Genomic DNA, 21624 nt, shown 5'->3' on the forward strand with positions numbered 1-21624 from the left:
CAGTTCCCCTGCGGCCTGTGGAGAGGCCCCTGGTGGAGCAGGCTGTCCCCCTGCAGCCCACGGGTCCCACATGGAGCAGATCTCCACACTGCAGCCCGTGGAGGAACCCCCGGTGGAGCAGGTGGATGTGGCCTGGAGGAGGCTGCGGCCCATGGAGAGCCCCCGCAGGAGCAGGCCCCAGGCCGGAGCTGCAGCCCGTGGAGAGGAGCCCACGCAGGAGCAGGGGCTCTGGGGGGAGCTGCCGCCCACCCGTGGGGGACCCGTGCTGGAGCAGTTTGCTCCTGGGGGAGGGATGGACCCCGTGGTACGGAGCCGTGCGGCAGCAGCGCTCCGAGAGGACGGAGTGCCCGTGGCACACCCCTCCCCCCAGGCAAACGGCGGGCCCCTCCCTGTAGTGCTGGGCGGCACCGCCCGCCGGCAGCACCACGCCTGCGCCAGCCGCCGCGCCCCTCCTCTCCCCTCCTGTCACGGCGCCGCGCCTGCTCTCGCGATACTCCCCCTGGGCCGGCGCTCGCCGCGGGGCCGCCCCTCGCCGGAAGCGAGCGCCCGTGCGCGACCGTTGCGGGCGGGCGGCGGGGGGATGTCGGCCGCGTGCGCCGTGTCCCGCAAAGCGCAGCCGGCGCTGCCGCCGCCGCCGCCCCGGGGCGAGAGGGACCCGCCCGCCAAGGCTATGCGCAGGGGGCTGCGGCGGGGCCACGAGGAGGAGCGCGAGCAGCTGCCGTGGCCGGCGGAGGGCGCGGGCGGCGAGCGGCAGGCCGAGCGGGCGGCCGAGCGCGGCGACGAGCGGCGGCGGCGGCAGCCGCACGAGCCCAGAGCGCTGGCGGCGGCGGCCCGGGCGGAGGAGGAGGCGGAGGAGGAGCGCATGGAGCGGGAGCACTTCCGCAGGATCATCAACGCCTTCCGATACTACGGGTAACCGGCACCGCGGGGGTGCTGCGGGCGGACCCCCTACCCCACCGACCGGCCCGGCCCTCGCGTCCGTGGGTGCGCGCAGAGCCGTCCCGGGGGCTTTGTCGGCGACAGGGCTTAACGTTTAAACAAACACACGGCAAAACGCCTGGAGCGAGGGTCCGGAAGGTCGCCTCGTCTCAGATGAAACGCCAAAACGGTTTGTGAAGCGTTCAGAAGGGCCCTGCCCTCAAAGAGGCGAAAAGGATGCTTTCCTCACTGGAGAAATTTCCGAAAGATTTGTTAATTTGTACGGCAGATGAGCCCTCGTAATAGGGCTAATGGATGCCATTTTCTAATAAGCTTAGCTCTCTAAACATTTGATCAGTCAAAAAAAAAAAAGGGTTCATTGGGCCTTTAGGAATGAGATAAAAGTCGGAAATAACCAACTTCAGTGAAGGGATAACAACTCATTCCAATGACAGAGAAAAGGGGTGGGACTGGCTGAAAAAGTCCACTCGTCTTTAGTATTTTGGTAAACCCTTTTATGTTACTTTAGGCTTTAGAAGTAGATTTAGGACGTAGCTATGCTGCATATTGTATACTCCAGCTGACAGACCGTCACCTGAGTCATTATTATGCACTGAACTGCTTTTTGTTGATGTCAGACAAGCATACCCAGAACTTTTAAGTGACAGTTAGGTTTTTCGGATGAGTAAGCGACATTTTAAGTATTTTTTTTTGCTTATTATTTCTGTATCATGGATTTTTTTGTTTTCCAGGATTTATGTTTGAGCAGGAGGTTGGACTGGATGACACCTTGGATTTTTTCTCTGTACAGAATTCTCTAATAACAGACAGCTGTCATTTACTGATGTCAGTGATGTAACTGTATCTTCTGGCCTCAGAAAGCAGGAACATCCCTGTCAACCTCATGCTCAAGTTATGATTCTGGGTTGCTTTTGAATCCTTCAATTTCAGTAGGAAAGTGTAATGAAAGGATATGACTCAAATTCTACTGTAGGAATTGAATAAATTCTGCTTCAGAGAAATAAATCTGACTTTAAGTGGAATTACATATGTTGGTAGTTAAAAATTATTTGTGTGGAAGCACCCGTATGAACGAGGCAAAAACACGTTTTCAGTTCAGTCCAGATTAAGGTTAGCAGACATACGGACCTAAATTAATCCCATGTAGTTCTTCTGATTTCAGTGAATTATTCATTCTGCTAACAGGTGTCAACTCGTCATTAAAAGGATGGAGAATGATTCAAAGGACATTACTGACAAAGCATCCAACAGATATTGATAATGAGACGTGTTTTATATAGAGGATCAGTTTATTTTTCTTACTGATCTTTTCTACTTTATTTTTTAAATGTCACGTAAACCCTGTGTATATATTAAAATGAACACTTTCAGTAGTATAAATGAAATGTTGGAAACATTAACTGGTCAAATTTCCAGTCCGAGGTCGCAACTAAAATCATAGCAGCTACACCTGTTGTGGGCAGCTGAGCCCCACACAGTGGCTTGCTCACTCTCCCACAGCATAATTGAGAAAAGAGAGGAAGGGGTAAAAGAGAGAAAACTCATGGGTTGAGATGCAGACAGTTAATAGGTAAAGCAAAAGCTGTGTAACCATGCAAAGCAAAATAAACAATGCATTCATGACTTCCCATGACCAGAGAGATGTTTACCCAGTTCCAGGAAAGCGGAGCTTCATCACATGTAATAGCTACTGGGGAAGGCAGGTGCTATAACTGTGAATACCTCCCTTTCCTCCTCCTTTTACCCAACTTTCATTGCTGACCATAGCATCGTATGGTAGGGGATATCCTTTTGGCCAGTCTGGGCCAGCTGTCCTGGTTGTGTCCCCTCCAAGCTTCTTGTGTACCTCTAGCCTCCTCGCTGGTGGGGCAGCATGAGAAAGAAAGCCGTGATGCAAACAAGCAACAGCTAAAACATCTGTGTGTTATCAACACTGTTTTGGTGACAAATCCAAGATACGGCGCTATATGAGCTGCTGTAGGGAAAATTAACTCTAACCCAGTCAAAAGCAAGTCAGTACCTTGCCGTCTCTGATTGCTAGTTCTCAACTCTACGGCAGTACGATGACACGAAAGTTTGAGAAACGGCAAGATGGCTTAACTCAATAAAATGATTTGCTCCTGCCAAAAGGGGCAATCTCCCTTGACCTGGCATCACAGCCTCTCCCTCCCAGAGTTGCTATGACCCTGTGCTTAGCCAGCTTGACTTACTAAACTGTCAGAAATCAAATAGAGCTATCCTATAGAGCTCTCTTCACAGTTAGCAAGTCAAACCAGCTTTATGGCAGGCCTGATGAGTGCCAGAACTGTCACATGGTGTTAAACTTAAACTGTTCAGGTTAGGAGAAGGAAGAAAAAGGAAAGGGAAGAAAAAAACAATAATAATAAATCCTCTTTCTCTTGGCAGCAGCTTAACCTTTTTTTGTGAAATTGTTACTTTGGGAAAAGGAAGAGTTATGTTTAGTTCATATTGGTTACATCAAATTCACAGTACTCATACTTGTGGGAATATGTTGTTAAGGTAGTTTAGTATCTTAGTTGGCATACCAGAACTGCGTCGACGTCTAGTCTTCACTTTTATGGCTCCTTCAGAAGCAATTGATTTTGAGGATACCTATTCTTACTCCGTAACCAGCTCTTTTTATTCCAAAGGTTACCACATAATTCAGCTGCTTCATTCAATTTAAATTGGATTTGGGAAACATTATAGCTATTTTTGGTTGTTCATTAAATTTTGTTAATCCATATATTAAGGTAGTGATCACCTGTGCTAGCAAGGGTGATGGGATGGTAAGAATAAAATAATGGTCATCCTAAACTGTAAGATGTTAAAATGATAATGATGTAGAACTAGTGCTTAAAACAAACATTTTGCCTAAAAATTTCCTGAAAACTTGTTCTCTAGTAAGCAGTTCATTGTCTGTAAATTTTCTAAGTTTAAATAAATTAATAACTCTAACCGGTGTAGCTTAGAATGAATTACTTGCTCTTGGTGCATTTATTTCTGCTGATTTCTAAAGACCTTAAACTTTTTGCTTTTTAGAACGAATATGCGTGAACGAGTGAACAGAACAGAGAGGCAGTTTAAATCTCTCCCAGCTAACCAACAGTGTCTTCTTCCTCAATTCCTTCCTCACCTTGACAAGATTCGGAAATGCATCGATCATAATCAAGAAATACTACATACCATTGTGAATGACTGCGTTCATATGTTTGAAAACAAAGAATATGGAGAAGACGTATGTTAAAATGGACTTTTTCATACTACAAAATTAAATTCTGTATGCCTTGGGATTTTCTACATTTGTTTATCATGCCTTTAGATCTCCAGCTTTCTTAACTTTTGCCCTCTTTGCTTTCTCCTCTATGAATTCCTGACTGCTTACATTTTCTTACTCTTATCTTAAACATCTTGTAGAGCTGATGTTAAGAAAACAATGTTGTTAGTATTTGTAGTTCCTCTTACAAAAACTAATTGTGAATCTGGCAAATGACAGTAATCACTGATTTATTTATTTTTTAAGAAAAACTAAACAAACCCTTTTTTTGCTCCAGGGTTCTAGCTCTACCCTAGTTACATTTTAAAGTTAATATTTCAGTTAACTATGTACAGCATAAATGGCATTCTCTGTTTTTCTGTAGGTTCTTTTATATTATGGCATCCTAAATCAGTTACAGTTTTAGTTAGGCCAAATATTCTGAATGTTATCACCTGTAAAACTTTTTAACTATTTATCTGCTTTTTCAGTGTGGCATCTATATAAAAAAAAAAATTTGCATTCAGGGTTAAAAGAGTGGCAGAGATGGAAACTGAAGTCCTTTTTGGTATCTACAGGCAAGGTACAGTAATGGGCAGCTCTGGTGTGAGCTTCTCAGTGCTGCCTCATTAGTACCTAAAGAGATCATCATCTCAGGGTAAGCAGTTCAGCCTTTGCGCTAGCTAAACCCTGGTCCTTTCATGAATAAGGACTATGAGCTGTGCTCTGCTGTGCCATACTATTTATTGCTTTTGTGATGTGGAAGAACCTACTCTCTGGGTGCCTCACTGAGACCACCAAACTCAATTCATTTAGTGTTCTAGTCTGGATATAAGCACTGGCCTCAGAAGTGAAAGACTTCTTTGTCAGCTAAAACTCTCAACAGCTGTTACAGCATGACATTTGTCTGTTTATGATTAACTTTTTATTCTTCAAGGCTAAGGATATTTGATGCATTTTTCCATTAACTTTTTTTTTTCCCCACTTTAATCAGGGAAGAGGGAAGATTACACCAGCTTCAACGTTTGATATGGATAAATTGAAATCCACCTTGAAACAATTTGTGAGAGACTGGAGCGAAGAAGGAAAGCCTGAGAGAGATTCCTGCTACCAGCCAATCATTAGTGAAATTGTAAAGAACTTTCCAAAAGAAAGATGGTAATAGTGTTTAAGATTCTTTTTTTTTTTTTTTTAATGTGGTAATTCACTGTTGCACAAATCTAAGAAAGTTTTTATGGAGTAATGAAAAGTTTGAATTTAAAGGTATAGAAATTGCTGTGAATGTGGAATTTACTGTTTAATCAAGAGAGTTTGTTCTTAATAGAACATATTGAAAAGAGCAAGATCTTAAACTTCACAAATAGTAAGCCAGGATTTTTTTTTTCCTGTGGCTTGATACAACTGATTGTATTCTGTTCACTTTTCAAGTAATAGACCTTAGAAGGTCATGAAGTTAATTCAGTTGTGCTCAGTGAGGTCGTGTTTGCAGGTTAGTAGATTCTCAGTGTGCATGCTGCAGATCACAGAATCATGGAATCATAGAATATCCCAAGCTGGAAGGGACCCATAAGGATCATCAAGTCCAACTCCTGGCTCCACACAGGTCTACCCAAAATTTCAGACCATGTGACTAAGTGCACAGTCCAAAAGCTGCTTAAATTCAGACAGGCTTGATAAAGGGAAAGACACTTGTGACAGCAGCAAGTATGAGAATTGCACTTTGTCCTGGAAGGTGAAAGGAAGAAAGAAGTCTTGTAACCTCCTATATAGTTTTATTACAGTTATGTATTTCTAGCCTTAGTTTCAAACAGAAGTTACCAGTTTTATAAAAACTGCTGCACTTGTTTTGGCACCTTTGTAACTGTGTTGGCATGTTTAAAAAAAAAAACAAACAGAAAGCAATGCACACTGCCTAAATAGTAATGTGTGGTTTCTTTTACATAAATTTAAGTAGTAGTGTGCTGGTGGAAGCTAGGAAGAAACAGCTGCTGTAAGAATTGCGTAGTTAATGATTCTGCCATTTAGCCAGAAAGTACATTTCAGTTTAAACTTGTAACGGTAAAATTTGTTAGCTTTGTATTTATAAAATATAATAGGCCAGAACTAAGCTTTTGATTTAGCTGGCTGTTAATTGTGGATATTCTTTCTCAGAGGTTACTAATAACGCAGTTGTACCAAGTTATATACTTTGCACTAGCTATTGTTTAGTTTTCACTTAGCGATAGCAGAACATGGAGTGGAATCTGGTATAATCAAATGGCAACACCAGGCAGATTGCTTGGTTTCTCTTTTGCTTTTGGCCAACTTATTTCAGGGTGGATGTATCACTTCAGATATTTCATGTGAACTTCCTGTAATTGTGTTGGCACTTGGTAATCAAAGCAGATTTGCCTGGATGTATCTTGCAGTGAAAAAGATGGAGAACAAATAGTTTAGAGAGACTGTCCCTACAGTCAATCTCTTATTTTTTTTTAATGGCTTCATTGGACTTGTATATTCTGCTTCTGGTCAACATCATTTGTATTGGTTCCTTACGCTAGAGTTACATGAAAAAGGGATATAAATTTTTGAAACTGTCCAAATGTGATTTGCTTCATGCATGTAGGTGTTGTGTAGTTGCTATTCTCTGCAAGTCTCGCCTGCTTCAGTTCTGTTGATAGGCGATGGAAGTGGTAAGGTGCTTTATATGCTTGCTCTTCTGGGATGTGGAAGAGATGTGAGCAGTGATTGAAAGCAGCTGTAAATTTGAACACTCTTTTGAGTAGGAATTACTGTTATCTTTTGTTTCAGTCCAGTCCTCTGACAAGACTGTCATCTAAAACTAAAATCAGAAGGTAAAAGCTGTTTCTGCCTTTTGTTCCTCTTCAGAAGTAATTCCTTCTTTCTGCTTAGTACAGAAAATGTTACTAGCATCAACAAGGCAGTTTGAAGTGAAGTTCCATTAGATAAAACTCTTCCTGAAGAAGCAGTAGGTTTCCTGCATTAATTATGTTGGAATTTCATCATATGTTTCAGCTCGCAGAATTATCTGCCTTTTAATGAACCCATCTGAATTTCTTAGACCTGAATGAACTATGATCACTGTTTTCTGTAGGAGAAAATAGTAAAACATTTTTATTTCTTGATGGAATGTGATTGTTAAAGTGTTTTTATGGGGAAAGATAAAGTTGAAAATCTAAGTAAGCATCCTCCTTTTTGGCATCGCCTTTGTTTTTTTTTTTTCTGCTGTTAACATTTCTACTTATGTGAAAGGACATTATGATCCAATTTCTTGTCAGAAAGGAACCAAAGAAATGGTTAACCTTTAAATTAGTAGATAAATTTCCATGGCTTAGGTATTTTCTCCAAGCTTCTATTCATTAACTTGGCCTCTGAAACCAGCTGTAACTTGAAATTTAAATGTATTTTCTAGTTCAGCAATTTACTTTATTTTCAAGATACTGTCAGGACAGCTCAGAAGTGTGGCCAGTGTTTAGTTTCCCGTTAATTTGGGGAAATTAATTTAATTTTAATTCTTAGTCCTAAGGGCTTTTTGCATGCACTCTGACACAATTTAGTGACTTTAAAGCTTCTGCTTTATACAATTTTATTTAACATAAAATACATCTGTCCACCTAGGGTTTTTAATCCAGATCTGTGATTTAGCTGAAACTTTGCTTTAAACATTGGATTTAAGAGCAAGGGTTATCTTCAGTGTTACTCCAGATGCATGTAAATCCACTGAAGTCTGTGGAAGTGTGTAAGCCTAAACTAACAACTTTGAAGAAGAGTTGCTTTTCAAGTGATTTTACTTTTTAGCTAACTTCATTATTCAGTATGTTATTTGAAAAGGAGTTGTATTTAAAAAAAATACTCTGAAATTAGACTACAGTAAAAGAATGAAAAATACTGAGAACTGGATGTGTTCACTGTCTAAATTTACAAATATTGCAGATAAGACACCAGTGAAGAATGAGTCTGAATCCCACAGTGTGATTCTTTGCCAGTGTTTCCATCGACCTTCTCTCTACAGGCTGTATATTTCTGATCCCTCCTTATCATTAGATAACATTGAATTTCAGTGTTTCTTATGAAAAAGGTTTCTGTTTGCACATGCTAATTTTTTTTTTTTGCTTAACCTCAGTTTACTGCTTCAACACCACCTTTTTGTTTTGTTAAAGTGCAATTGACCTCTTTTTAACATATATAGTTTTCCCCTTAAAAATGATACCCAGTTTAAATCTTCATTAATAGCATTGAACTTTTAAAAACTGATGATATATCACACTGCAAAATGCAGTACAATAATCACATGAGAGATTGTAGTTGTTTCCAGTATTTGTCCTCTATCTGAGAGGTTGCTGCAGGATCAATAGTTGATCCAAGCAGTCCAATGTTAGACCTCTTCCTCGTCTGTCAGCCCCACATCCCAGTAGGTTAGCAATAGTTCTCTCTTAGTACCCCACAGGTTTTTAAGCGTGTTAGGTACCCATTTTATGTTTCTGACCAGTACCACACTTGTGTCTTAGAAAGCCTGCTACTGCTTGCTAGTTCAAGGCTAGTTTGACTGTGGATCACTGTTGGTTGTTACTGTCAGTTATCACAGTCTGGGGTTATGTCTTTTTATGATCTGTGCTGTTGCTGCAATTGCATATCTACCATAGGAAGGCAGGTTTTTCTTGCTTCTTTAGTTGTCTTATGACTATTCAGCCGTTAAGAAAATTGTTTCCATGCGGTTAAATATTTAGTGTTAGTGGTTTAAAAATAGTATAGGGCATTGGAGTGTTCCTACTACCACTGGTTTCATGCCTTCTTTTTTTTTTTTTTTAATTCATCACAGTTTGTCACTAGTAATTCCATTTAAATCTTGATTAACAAAAGGTATTTGAGCACTTTTTTGATATCAGAACACTTTCGATGCTCACTATTTTTTAAATATGAGTTTGATGTATACCTAATTTACTGGATGAGAGATCAAAAAAATGCTCTTGAACTGTTTTGGAATACTAATGTCAATGCTCTTGGACTCAGATTTTATGTTTGTTTTTTTTGTGTTCTGTATACTGAAATGAAGTTGGTGGCCAGCATCAGTCGCTAGCAATTGAAGCAAAGACTACAGGTAGAAATTAAATTAGACTTTACTCCCTTAATAAAAGTGCAAAGGAAAGTGCAGTTAAAATCAACTGTTTTCTAGAGAGGGAATTTGGGAAACTAGTTCAGAAATGCAAAAACTTTATATTATTTAAAAAAGGAAAAAAGGTACAGGTAAATTGCTTGGAATTAAAAATCAGCTTACTTGTCTGTTTGGGGCTATATCTTTGGATGAATATTTTTTTGGATGAATAAATAAATGTTGAATTATAAGCTGTAATTACGCCTGTACAACACTTTTCATTAGGTTGTTTTAAGAAAAAATGCCTTTTTTGATTAATGGAATATATTCTTGGAAGTGGCGTAAGACTTCATAGCTAGCTTATGGTTAGCTTTAGGTTTTTCATCTAGGAGAGAGGTAAGGAGAATTGTTACTTCACAGAAGTACTCTAAAATAATAGCAAAGTCTTGGCTTCCTGTTTCTCGATAATTAGAAAACAAAATATCTGTATGTATACTGGAATGAAAATCAGGAATGCAAGAATACGTGATTTTTCAGTTTGGAAGGATTCACTGGTTACATGATTAAGCTGTACACCAAAAGGCACCGTTAAAACTGCTTTGTTAGTTTGTGCGGCCTTTAGACAAGGATAGTACTTACTCCTGTGTTAGGGTCATCACATTCATATACTGCTTTTTAGAATTTACGTACCTCCCAGACTCATCTTCGTGATTACGCAGCATACAAGGTCTTTTGAACCCTTTCTGGCATCCTGAATTTTTAAATAGTAAGAGGCTTTGTATTTTGCTTTCTTCATCGTACTCTTTGAAATGTTTATTGTGGCTTCCTTCACATAGTTGCATATATACGTACATGTATGTTTGTCTTTGAAGGTAACATGCAAAAGAGAAGGTGAACTAGTGTTTTTGGTATATGAAATTAAAAAGTCTTTTTTCAGGACTGAAACTGGAAAATGATTTTTAGATGGCGTATCTTTTCAGCTTTGTGTGAGAGTGTTTTTGCTTCAGTAGTGCAGGTTTGATTGCGTTGTGATGCAAATATACCGATTAGAATACGTGTGTACTGCATTTCTGCCTGGAGGAGGAAAAGGTTTTAGATTCTTAGTTCTTCTATTTTATTAGCTATTGGACTTGGAAGATGGGAGGGGGTTTTCTAAATCTCTTGGTAACCACACAGTGCTGGACATCTTCCAGTATTCTTCAGATGATGTCTGGTTACAGGAAATGTATAGTCTAGTCTAGTATAGTCTAGTATATAGTATAGTCTAGTATAGTCTAGTATAGTCTAGTCTAGAAAATAGATGTCTAGTTACAGGAAAGAGGTAGAGAGCTGTGTTGTACTTTGGTTTAGGAAATCCTGTGTCACTGGATTGGAGTTGGTGAACAGCATTCACCAGTTGGTGAACTGTATTGACTGGAGTGGAGTTGGTGAAGAGCACATTTAACACCCGTAGTTGCTGAGAAGGTAGCTACTTGTAAGTTTGCAGTCTGATTTGCTCATCAGATCATGGAAGTTTTGCTGACATCAAAATGCTTGTTTATTTTTCAATGCAATATTAAGAAGATTTCCATAATATTTAGGAGCTATCAGTGGGCACCACAGAAAAAGAAATGGTGATATATAATCATGGTCTTCCTTCCTGCAATTCACTTAGGCGATTGTTTTAGTTTGATAACTAAAAGTTTTCAAAAGAAGTATTTTGTTTTGTAATTATGCACTTTATTCAATAAGGGTTGCTTATGTTCTTTTGTGTCATTTTCTATGAGTTATTTTGACTGTAAATTAACTGATCTGACATGAACTAGCTCCATTTGCCTTTAAGAAGTAAAATCATACAGGAAATATTTATAATATCTAAATATATGGGAAAAATGTTTGACTGAGCCTCTGTAAGTTTTATTAAGAAGTATCAGATAAAGATTTAACTGTTGTTTTTGTTCTGTTGCAGGGATTTCTCCAAAGTCAATATCCTGGTACCTGGTGCTGGGCTAGGTAGATTGGCGTGGGAAATAGCTAGGCTCGGTTATGCTTGCCAAGGAAACGAATGGAGCCTCTTTATGCTCTTTTCTTCTAACTTTGTACTCAACAGGTACATAGCTTATGTTTTACTTTCTGGTCAAAACTTACAGGTATGAATGAGTGAGGCAAAATTATAAATGAGAAAGTTGAATAAATAAAACTCAAAAGAATAGGTTTGTAATTCATAACACAGGATGCAAGCAACCATTTCTTAGAATGTCTTGATGAAAATAATCAGTGGGATAATTGGGTGAAGAGAAACGTATCTGAGTTAAATAGGTAAGTCATTAAGATTACATCAGGGAGCATGGGTTTTAAGTTATGAAACTTAAAATGTCTGGATTCTATCACAGATTTCCTGTGTAATCTTGAGTGTTACGGTTTTTATTTCACGTCTGTTTCTGAAAGAAAAAGCACACCTATCTCACAGGTTTCAAATAGGGACTAACTATGCATGATATTTAGTTGTGGTGTTTAGTAGCAGAGGAAACCTCTTACAATGTCACGTTCCATACTGAGATCGTAGACACTGTTTCTAAATGAAAAACTGCTATGCAAACGTAGCTTCGTAAGCAAGTTCTGTTGCTGGACAACAGCTAAAATGTTACAGTTAATAGTTGTACAATTATACTAATGCTATAAATTTGAATTAATAAATTTCACTACGTAGGCTTAATCTGAAGTACATTTTAGTATTTGGTTTTCTGTCACTTGCAATGGAAATTACTTATAAGGAGCTTTTTAGAGAAGAAACAAGGCACTGAATGCAGCCGTTCCTCTAAGATTGAGGGTAGGAAGTCTGGATATATGAAAGAGGACTGGGTTTTGTTGTATTCCTGGTGAGTTTGTAGCCAGTTCAGAGACCAAGTATACAGTTTGCTGATTCTTCAGTCTGAATCTCTTCTCTGATGAAAACACCTGAACTTGTATTCTATATTGTCATGATATTTTGAGCCCTGTTTGTAGACAGTGATTGTCCTCCACAGACTGTGATGATACCAAATTTGTTATAGCTTACTCTTCAAAGAAGAAAAGGGCGGGGGGGGGCTGGCGGCAAACACTGTTTCTTGTCTGTTGCACATCTGGTTAAAACAGTGGTAGTCACTGCAATGAAAATAGCTAGTTGCTAAGAATATATTTACTCTTTTTTTCTTACATTATTCTCAAATGACTGTCATCTGCAATTGTATGTTACAGCTGAGCTGATTTAATACCTTGCAGCTACTGAAAGAAATTTACGTCGTCCTCCTCCTCCTACCTAGCTTTACAGCCCTTTTGGATCTTAGCTCTATAGAGTGTTTGAAGCAATACAAAGTGGTATAAAATTATCCATTTACCATGCTTAGGAGCACCAGTGAGCTGTCATATTGGTTCAAACCTATGACATGTTTTTCATCTACCTTAAATATGGCATCTTCATATGTGGAATTCTTCTGAAAGTATATTTAGTTTGCAATAGTAATAATTCTTAACATCTGACACTTATGTGATATTTACTATTTATATAAAATACACACCATTTTGCTAAATATGTGTCTTAAACTTGCTAACAGTATTAGTTTTTATACAGCCAAACTGAGTTTTGCTCAGCTTCTGTAATCTTCACCTTTGCTGGGTGAGTTGTCGGTTACAAGTTTTCTTATTAGCATGAAAGAGAATACAGATAACTGCTAAGCTGACTAAATTTCAGTCATTTCAGTTGATTCCTTTCTGCCAGATGTGATCAGGGTCTTTGCATTAACTAGCTGATCAGATGTCTGCTAGGAAGTTTTTAGGGACATCGGAGAACTTAGATCTGGTCTTAATTGTCTGTTCCTAGTTAGCCTTCTGAAATGGATGTGTTTGCCTTCCTGAAACTGGAAGAAACAGCAATGGTCAATATGAGCTGAACATAATAGTTAAGGATGGGTAAGAAGGATCTTGAGAAATTTGCAGATTAGCCTTTAACTACAATCTAAATTTAATTAAGTTTTGTTTTCAGTTGATAAAATTGAGGATTTTGCTATTGTATGCTTACAGTTTGAATCTGCGTTCTTCCTCTGTCTGACCTTAGTTTATTTTTGGGAAAACAAAATACTGCCTTGAGTATCAAGCCAACTTCTACAGTGGACTTCTAGACGTGATACAGCAGCTTAAGTCTTCTGTATGAAGAGTGATAACAGCTGATTTTTAACATATATACAAAACTTAATTCTCTGAAGTTGTGAGATTTTCTCACTGTGGATGAGATTTCATAGCATTGTACATAGAAAGTGCATCAATGCCTAACAGTGGTCACTGTGAATATTTGAAATAAATTGTATCTATTGCATGTCCATGAATGCCTTAGAATGAAAACAGTTCAAGATTTTATTTTGAAATCAGTGGTTGAAAGTAAGATTGGACCTAGCTATCTTTTGCAGAGCAGTATTTTTAGACTGAATGTTGCACAGTAAAAATTACCTGCCCCTACTTGGAAAGAAACAAAATGCATCATAGTCTTAGTTAAAGCTGTTAACTTCAGTAACACCTTGTGTTGAAAGGATGGAGTTTTAAAGGACTGCAGTACTTAGCTGAAGTGCAAAGGAGAGTTTTCAAGCATGACTATGGACAGGGATTTGTGTCTTATATTAAATTGATACTTCCTTATGAAACTATTGGGAAGTCTGCATGAAAATACTTAGTGCTGAAAAAAAGTACTGGGAGGTGTGTTTTCCCTTATAGCTCAGGAACATTTTCCTTTCTGATTTACTTATACCTCATCTTTACCTTGCTTTTTGGAAAATTTCATTGTTACATAAAAATATTCTGAGGTTAATACAAATTGACTGTGAGCCCATGGAGAATGCTGAAATAGTTAATGCAGTTGGCCAACTTTTTTTTTTTGTCAACCAAACCAGAAATGTCTTTAAGAAAATGGTGCCCATGTTATCAGGGCTTTATGCCTAATTGTTTTCTTTGATTGACTGCATAAATCTGATATTTATATATCTATTATGTATGGAAACAGTTAATGAGCTCTGTATACTGCTGCTCATAACACAGGAGTTCTGTGGTTTTTTATTGATAAAATTAAATATGATATTATGGAGCAAGTAAGACCTTTTATTTCAAAGTCTTTGCCACAGATGTTTCCTATCTACCAGCCTAGAGTGCATTTTCTATAACATGGTAAGACTGCTTCCAATACAAAGATATTTATGTTTTTTATGGGACAGATGTGTCCTTTGTTCTCTCTGAATATTTAGCTATGTGTGTGTAACATGGCCTTTGTAAGTGAGCTTGACTGCAAAATTCAGTGATGCACAGGGAAAGAAAAATTCTTCATTTTTTAAATTAAATTCTGATTTTGCAGGACTGTGGGAAAAGTTTATTTCTATGCTTTTATGCTACTATCACTTTCAAAAATAGATATTCACTTAATTGGTCATGTCAACCCGCAAATTCTGTTTTACAACATACTTAGCATATGCTTATAGCATAACTGCAACACTCCAGATACTACTAATTTAGTGACATCTAGCACAAAGCTATTACACTTTGCAAAATAGGATTATTATTTTTTAAATTTAAACGCATGCTTTCAGTTAGCATCTGAAAAATGCTTTTTTGTTTTCAAAACCCATATGGCTATGGTTCAGAAAAGCCAGAAAAGCCAGATTAGAACCAGTGTTCCCAAGGAAAGTGAAAATAAGCAACTAATGTTGCTCTTTTTTTAAACAGGAAAAAAAAAGGCTTAGCTTTACTACATATACCAAATCACAAATTTCATTAATTACAAGGAAGGAATCGTACTAGTTTTCAGTGGAAAATATGATAAAAATGGTAAAAAGGAGAAAAGAAAAAGAGAACAAAAGGTAGTTACTGTGTCATGCCAACTGTGTGGCACCAACTTGTGGTTGTGTGTCAGACTGGCGTTCTGTTCTGTTCATAAATGGATGAACTGTCTGAAATGTTATGAACTAGGTAAGTGCTTTAGAAAACCTCTAGCTTTAGAGACGTGGTTTTTTCATCAGTAAAACAACAATGCATGTTGAAAGTTTGTCACCTGCATTTCTAGATAATACGTAAGTAATTCATTGAAACTGAATTGTTCTCGTTTCTATATTTTGCAGATGTTCTGAAGTTAACTCATGTAAGCTTTATCCCTGGATTCATCAGTTTAGCAATAACAGAAGATCTGCTGATCAGATACGTCCAATTTATTTCCCTGATGTTGATCCTCACAGTCTTCCTTCTGGTTCAAACTTCTCTATGACGGCAGGGGATTTTCAAGAAATTTACTCTGAGTGCAGTGAGTAAAAGCATCCTTTAGATCCGTGTAGCTTTATCTTCAGAGTATTTGTTATGGGGCAGTTAAGAAATCATTATAAATAGAACAGAACTGTATGTACAAGCATTAAGGAAGAAGCGCTAGGTGTAGCAAGATTTTTTTTATTCCAAATCAGCTTTTTCTTTCTTTTTGATTATTAAAAAAAAAAAGACATCCTAACATAACAGATGGTTGTTGCAGTCATCTCTTTCAGAAAAAGACAACATGGGAGTATTTAGGAAAAATTTACTTGGTTTAGAAAAATGGTGTTTCAAAGAACAATATAATGAGTCCATTTTCTTCTTCAGTGTAAAACATATAAAGACGAGTATTTCGTATTGATTTGTTTTCTATTGTAAAAGCAAATAGATACTTATTGGATATACATATAAGCATTATGTATAAGTATATATACTTGTAATACTTAATACTATTTCAGAGAAGTGGTATGGGGTTGATAAGGAGCAAAGATTGAAACTTACGTTAGTACAAATACCAATATTTTTTCTTGTGATATCAGGTTAGTTGTGCTGTCCTCATTGCAGCTTCTGTGACTAACCTCTTATTGGATTAACCTGCAGATGACCTTATTTAATACTTCCTCTACCAGTTACATATTCAAGATTTAATCAAAGATAGCAATTACCCACTTCTTTTGTATGTATATTAACACTTCCAGAGTTGGTAGAGTAAATAATAAGAAAACATGAAGTAAGCTTATATAGTAAGCTTAAATAGCTTTTACTATTCTTTTCCTCACACAGTATTGGATTATCTCTTAGTATATCTGTTTTCTGGCTTCAGCTCTCCATCCTTTTTATTCCTATAGCAGTTTTTCACCAGAATAAAATAGTTTTTAATCAACCTTTTTTTTGCATAGGTAGCCTTCCAGGTATTTTCTTGCAGGTTGCCTTCCTTACAGTTGTCTGCTTTTGTGAAGATGTGGTCTTATATTACAGTATCTATTGCTGTAAATAAATCGAGATTTTTATTTTTTTTAATATTTCAGAAGTTTAAAATTTACAAATTCAGGTGTACTTTTAGAGACAGACAGGGAGACTGATGCTTTAAAAGGTAGTTCTTGAAAGATCCTGCTTGCTAAATTTTGCTAATAAATAATAAATGGAGAAATATGCGCATGTTTTAAAGCTATGTGATTTGTGGAAGTACAGCCTAGTGTACAGGCTAGTATTCTTCTAGATATTAATATATCTAGAAAGGCCCAAAATCACTGGATATTTTTGCATTTGTATTTTAACAGTTTGGTAATGAGGTTCTTAGGACAGGTGAGTGAGTAATGGGATGCTTGGGTTTTCATTTATATAAAACATGTTATAATGTTACAACACTCTCAGACAAGGTCTGATTTTTGGGTGGTCCCTCGTAGGTCCATTCTAACTTCGGATGTTATATGATTCTTATATTTTACAGTATATGAATGAATTACAAAATGCATAATTAATGAATATGTGTGTACGATATTCTAGAAGTTGTGTGTGTATATATATGTATGTAGACTGCAGAAGTCTAAGCTGAAATGTCTTCAGCATAGAACAAAACGTTTCACACTTAGTTTCTTATAAACTAAAGTTTACTTGTAAACTGAATGAAAAGTGTTCAACTGTTATATTAGTTAAAGGAAATCCTGTGTGTGTAAACAAACATTAGTGTTAAATGAAGAATTTTTACAGAGGAAGAGACAATTTTAATCTATACAATCTGTTCTTCTTGCACAGATACTTGGGACTGCATAGCAACTTGCTTTTTCATCGATACGGCACATAATGTTATCGATTATATTGATACTATATGGAAAATACTAAAGCCTGGAGGAATATGGATAAATGTAGGCAAGTGTGACCAACCTTTCTTCCTGCAACCCCTGACTTCTGTTTGCTCACATTTTGCTCACAAGTACTAGGCATCCAGTACTTGAAAGTAGTAGTGGAATGAACATGTCTGTATTGAAGACTCTGTGGAGCTAAAAACATATGGCTTCCAAATTATCTCAGATAAGATAATACTGTGTTCAGCATGTGTCCAAATGTTTGTTAGTCAAAAACAAGTCAACACATGATGTTAAATAGAGAAGTAGTGTAGTGTCCTGTATTCTTCTTGCTATTTTCCTAGGAAAATAAAACTTGTTCTGCCTGTAGAGATCCTTGAATTTTTTTCTTAGTCAGTTATCTAATTAATTCTCCGAAGTAGAAGGTTTGGGAATGAGATTTATGGATGCCTTAGTTTGAAAGAATACAAACTTAAATTATTAGGTCTCCCATGGTGAGGGACTAGGAGACAAAACTCAGACATTTGTGTAGTATGACAGAGAGAGACATTTGTATAGTTTGTATGGTAGAAACTCGTGTCAGTCACTGATCAGTCATAGTGAGCGTAGCTCTTGAGTAGACCACAGCTGTCCCGCCTTCTCTTTTGTATGGACAGCAATGGTGCTAGAAGGGAGGAAAGTTTAGGATACAGAAAACATAGTTTGGTGGCATAGGAGACTTCATTCTTGAATAAGCAGTTGAACTATTTGGTTTTAATTTTGCCCTGATTCTGAAATTTATTATAAGAATTATACTTGAGTAATAGCAGCATGTTTGAATTTAGTGAGTCTGGGTATTAGCATTCTTCACGCTTTCAGCATGTGCTTTTGATTTTAAAGAAGTTTGTCTTTTTATAGCGTTTTCATTGTATCTCTGTACTGTAGGTCCTCTACTTTACCACTTTGAAAACTTGGCAAATGAGCTTTCTATAGAATTAAGCTACGAGGATATAAAAAATGTTATACTGCAGTATGGATTCCATATAGAGGTAAGAAGATACAGTTCGGACTAAGTACTATTTGTAGAGACCGGTCAAACTCCTTCAATAATTTTTTACCTTAAAGTTAGTTCAAGCTAATGCCACAGACTAATAACTTTTAGGAGAGGTAAATGTGTGTAATTGTGTTGCAAATTTACATTCATCATTTGTTGAAAAGTGTATATAGATGGACTTAAAAATCAGTGGGTAGTAAATATATAGCATTTTCTTTCATACTAAGAGAAACTTTTATAGTGCTTGAAGAGAGGGTGTTTTGAAAACTTGAGCTTTTTTTTTCCAGGTGGAAAAAGAATCTGTACTGTCAACTTACACTGTGAATGAACTCTCCATGATGAAATACTACTATGAATGTGTGTTGTTTGTGGTGAGAAAACCAGAATAGGAGTGGTTTAAATAGGTTAGTCAGAAAAAAAATGTTGGCTTGAATGCTAGAATCAAAAGGAAAATGGACTGAGTGATGTGATGTCTGGACACAACCTCAAATCAGTGGTGCCTTCTTATTCCTAATAAGATTTAGATAGTGTCTATTTTCTTAATATCTATGTTGCTATCCAGACATGTACTATGCCATGCATATTTATACTATAGTGAAAATGGAGGAGGAAATGTTTGCATACACTGTCTTTATGCTTTGGAATGAATTTAAAAACAAAAACGTTTTCTTGGGTATAATACTTAATGTTCACCAGGATCGGGCTAGTTTTCCGTATCTGCTGCCTCATTTTTCTCAGACCCATAGTGATTTCCTTTTTTCTCTGTCTGGAGGTACTTAATGTACTTTCTGTGTCATGTTTAGAAAAGTATTTTTAAACATACATTTAAAATTACAAAATCTGAAATGGTTGAAAAGTGATAATGATTCTGGACAGATATAATAACCAACAGAACTGTTACAGTGTTCTCTGTAGAACAAAAAATAGGAAGGAAGTAGACTATTGTTAAAAATTCTAATTTTGGCCTGCACCAGTGTTAACAGTTTTATTGACACACAGAATTGGTAGGCAGTTTGAAATACTCTGTGAAAGTGGAGAACCGAGTGAAGAAGAGCAGCATGTAACAGGAAAGCAGTATACTAACCTCAGTTCAGGAATAAACCAGTTCTGATTAGTCTCTTAGTGTTGAAATTGAAATATTGGATGATTTGCAGTCTTAAAAATTGATTTTTGAGTCACCCACTTCCTGCTTAAGCCAAAGTTTTAAAGGTGTAACTAACAGAAAGCTCTTCTCTTTCTTAAAGATAATAACAAAGCTGAGTTATCCATGCCATATATCTTGTGACAGAAAAAAATCCTTCTTTCTCAAAGGAAAAAAAAAGTTACTAGTGAAAAATAATGTACTGTAACCTCATGGCTTCATTATCTTAGTCAGCATATGCAGGACAATTGGCAGACAATTTCCTTGTAGCTTTAGGCACTTTACCCATGCTACCCTGGCTTACTTCTTGGTTCCTTATCCTAACTTTTTTTCTGGCTAACGAGGCTTTGGTGGATATTTATCCTGGCTGAATCTTCATACAAGAAAAGCTGAATCTTCTGTCGCTCAAGTTATATAAATGAGAAAACATTAATAATTACTGTACTGAGAGGAAGTGTCATGGTAGCCATTTGTTTTCCTAATGTGTTGGTTATTTCAGTACCAACCTTCATCCTTACTCAGAACTTTCTTTAAAATGTAAGAAGCTTGTAGTAAGGAATCAAGGCTGTTTTTAGTATTTGGACGTAATAGCACTGGACAATAACTTGTTTAAATGCTTTCCATTATTTCTAGTCCCTTTTTGCAGGATGATGTCATAATCACTTTAATAGTTCCATTATTAACTAATGGATTTTTCCTATTAAGGCCGGACATTTGTGCCTTCATTTCTAAGCCGAAAGTTTGCATGGAGGAAAAACACAACTTTTTTTTTTTTTTTTAATACTTTCAACACTGCATATGAAAGAGAGTGACCTTGGATGTTCCAATACTATGCCTCTTTCTGGTCAGAATCCTTATTGAGAGCAAAGGCTTCTGGACTACAGAAGTTTTCAGTTAGAGCTTTACTTAAACAAACTCTCTCTTCTTCCTACGCTGTACCACCAAGATTTAACTTCATTAATCAACCCTGCTCAAGAACGATGTTTAAAGCTGAAACACGGCTATTACAAGTAGATTAAAAGAAAAACCCTTGAGCACCTTTAAAAGAAAGAAAGAAAAAGTCTTCAGTTACTTTCATTTTCTTATTGTACTATTTACTCTGTTTAATGAATGGACTTCAATTTCTGGTGATGCTGTACCTTCATTTTGACTTTTTTTTCCCTTAGATAAAATGTGATTAATATTTTATTTGGTTTTCCTTGAATAAGTTCTTTGAAATCAGACAAAGTTAGATGAATGTTGATTATGCAGTTGTTGAGTAGCTACACCTGTAATATTGCCCAATTTCTGCCTCTTAACCAGTCTTTAGTTACACTTGAAGTGTGGTGTTTTTTACAACTAAGCAACTGAACTCTTGCATTCTGGTTGAATGTCGGTGTCCTTTGTTCTGTCGGTTTTATTCTTTGCAACAGCACATTGTCACAAGTGCCATTTTTTCATTGGTTTAGGAAATGTTTTTATTTACTTTTGTCATGTATATAGTGATGTGCTTCTATTTCTCGCTTGGAAAATGCCAATTTTCCCCCATTGTTTTCCTTCTATGTATAACAGCTGCATTAACAGTTGGAAGCCGAATAATGTTGTGAGTAAGTTGTATGAGTTAGTGTTTTACCTGCGGTCCTATTTATGAGTTCTTACAATTCATCATTTGTGTTTTATTGATGGGGATAATTGTGTGTTATTCAATGTGATCAAACTCTTCCTCAGTTGTGTACGCAGGGGAGAAAAAACGCTTAAGCTGTTTGTCAGCAGGAGCCGAGACAATTTAGGTCACTATTAAACTGTACGTGGTATTGAGTGTAAAATAAAACGCTGCATAACCTTCAGCGTTATTAATTCTTTATGGGGAGTAAGTTTGACATGTTGAGTGTGTTTTTATTCATATGAGGCTCAGGAGGGTAAGAGGGGGAAGCCTGGCGTCCTTCGCTTGCTGTTTGTGACGTGCCCAACGGCCGGACGGGACGTTGCGCTCCGAAGCACCACGCGCTGGGGCCGTTGCCTCCCGGGGGGCGGGGCGCAGCAGCCGGGCGGAAGCGCCGCGTGAAGCCGCGGGGGCGGGGCCTGTGA

At 37.6% G+C, this 21624-nt stretch overlaps 1 protein-coding gene across 2 annotated transcripts; it reads left to right on the top strand.

Moving 5' to 3' along the window:
* The first annotated feature begins 533 nt into the window (after nucleotides 1-533).
* CARNMT1 (carnosine N-methyltransferase 1) lies at nucleotides 534-21383 on the top strand. Of its 2 annotated transcripts, none has more exons than XM_035558555.2 (8): nucleotides 534-912; nucleotides 3982-4177; nucleotides 5190-5353; nucleotides 11236-11376; nucleotides 15401-15579; nucleotides 17334-17447; nucleotides 18308-18411; nucleotides 20263-21383. In XM_035558555.2, exons 1-8 carry the CDS (start codon nucleotides 581-583, stop codon nucleotides 20287-20289), a joined length of 1257 nt encoding a protein of 418 aa, XP_035414448.1. In that variant the 5' UTR covers nucleotides 534-580; the 3' UTR covers nucleotides 20290-21383. The 2 variants fall into 2 exon arrangements, with proteins under 2 accessions (XP_035414448.1, XP_035414447.1); XM_035558554.2 differs by having other exon boundaries at nucleotides 535-912; nucleotides 18704-21383.
* The last annotated feature ends 241 nt before the right edge of the window (nucleotides 21384-21624 follow it).

The sequence above is a fragment of the Cygnus atratus genome, chromosome Z, assembly GCF_013377495.2.
Source record: "Cygnus atratus isolate AKBS03 ecotype Queensland, Australia chromosome Z, CAtr_DNAZoo_HiC_assembly, whole genome shotgun sequence".
Classification (NCBI taxonomy): domain Eukaryota; kingdom Metazoa; phylum Chordata; class Aves; order Anseriformes; family Anatidae; genus Cygnus; species Cygnus atratus.

What these genes read in the sequence shown, in the direction of transcription:
- CARNMT1 (XM_035558554.2), top strand. Translation starts at nt 581, where the DNA reads ATGTCGGCCGCGTGCGCCGTGTCCCGCAAAGCGCAGCCGGCGCTGCCG. An exon ending in AACGCCTTCCGATACTACGG is followed by an intron (nt 913 to 3,981) that starts GTAACCGGCACC and finishes TTTGCTTTTTAG; the next exon opens with AACGAATATGCGTGAACGAG. An exon ending in AGTATGGATTCCATATAGAG is followed by an intron (nt 18,412 to 18,703) that starts GTAAGAAGATAC and finishes TTTTTTTTCCAG; the next exon opens with GTGGAAAAAGAATCTGTACT.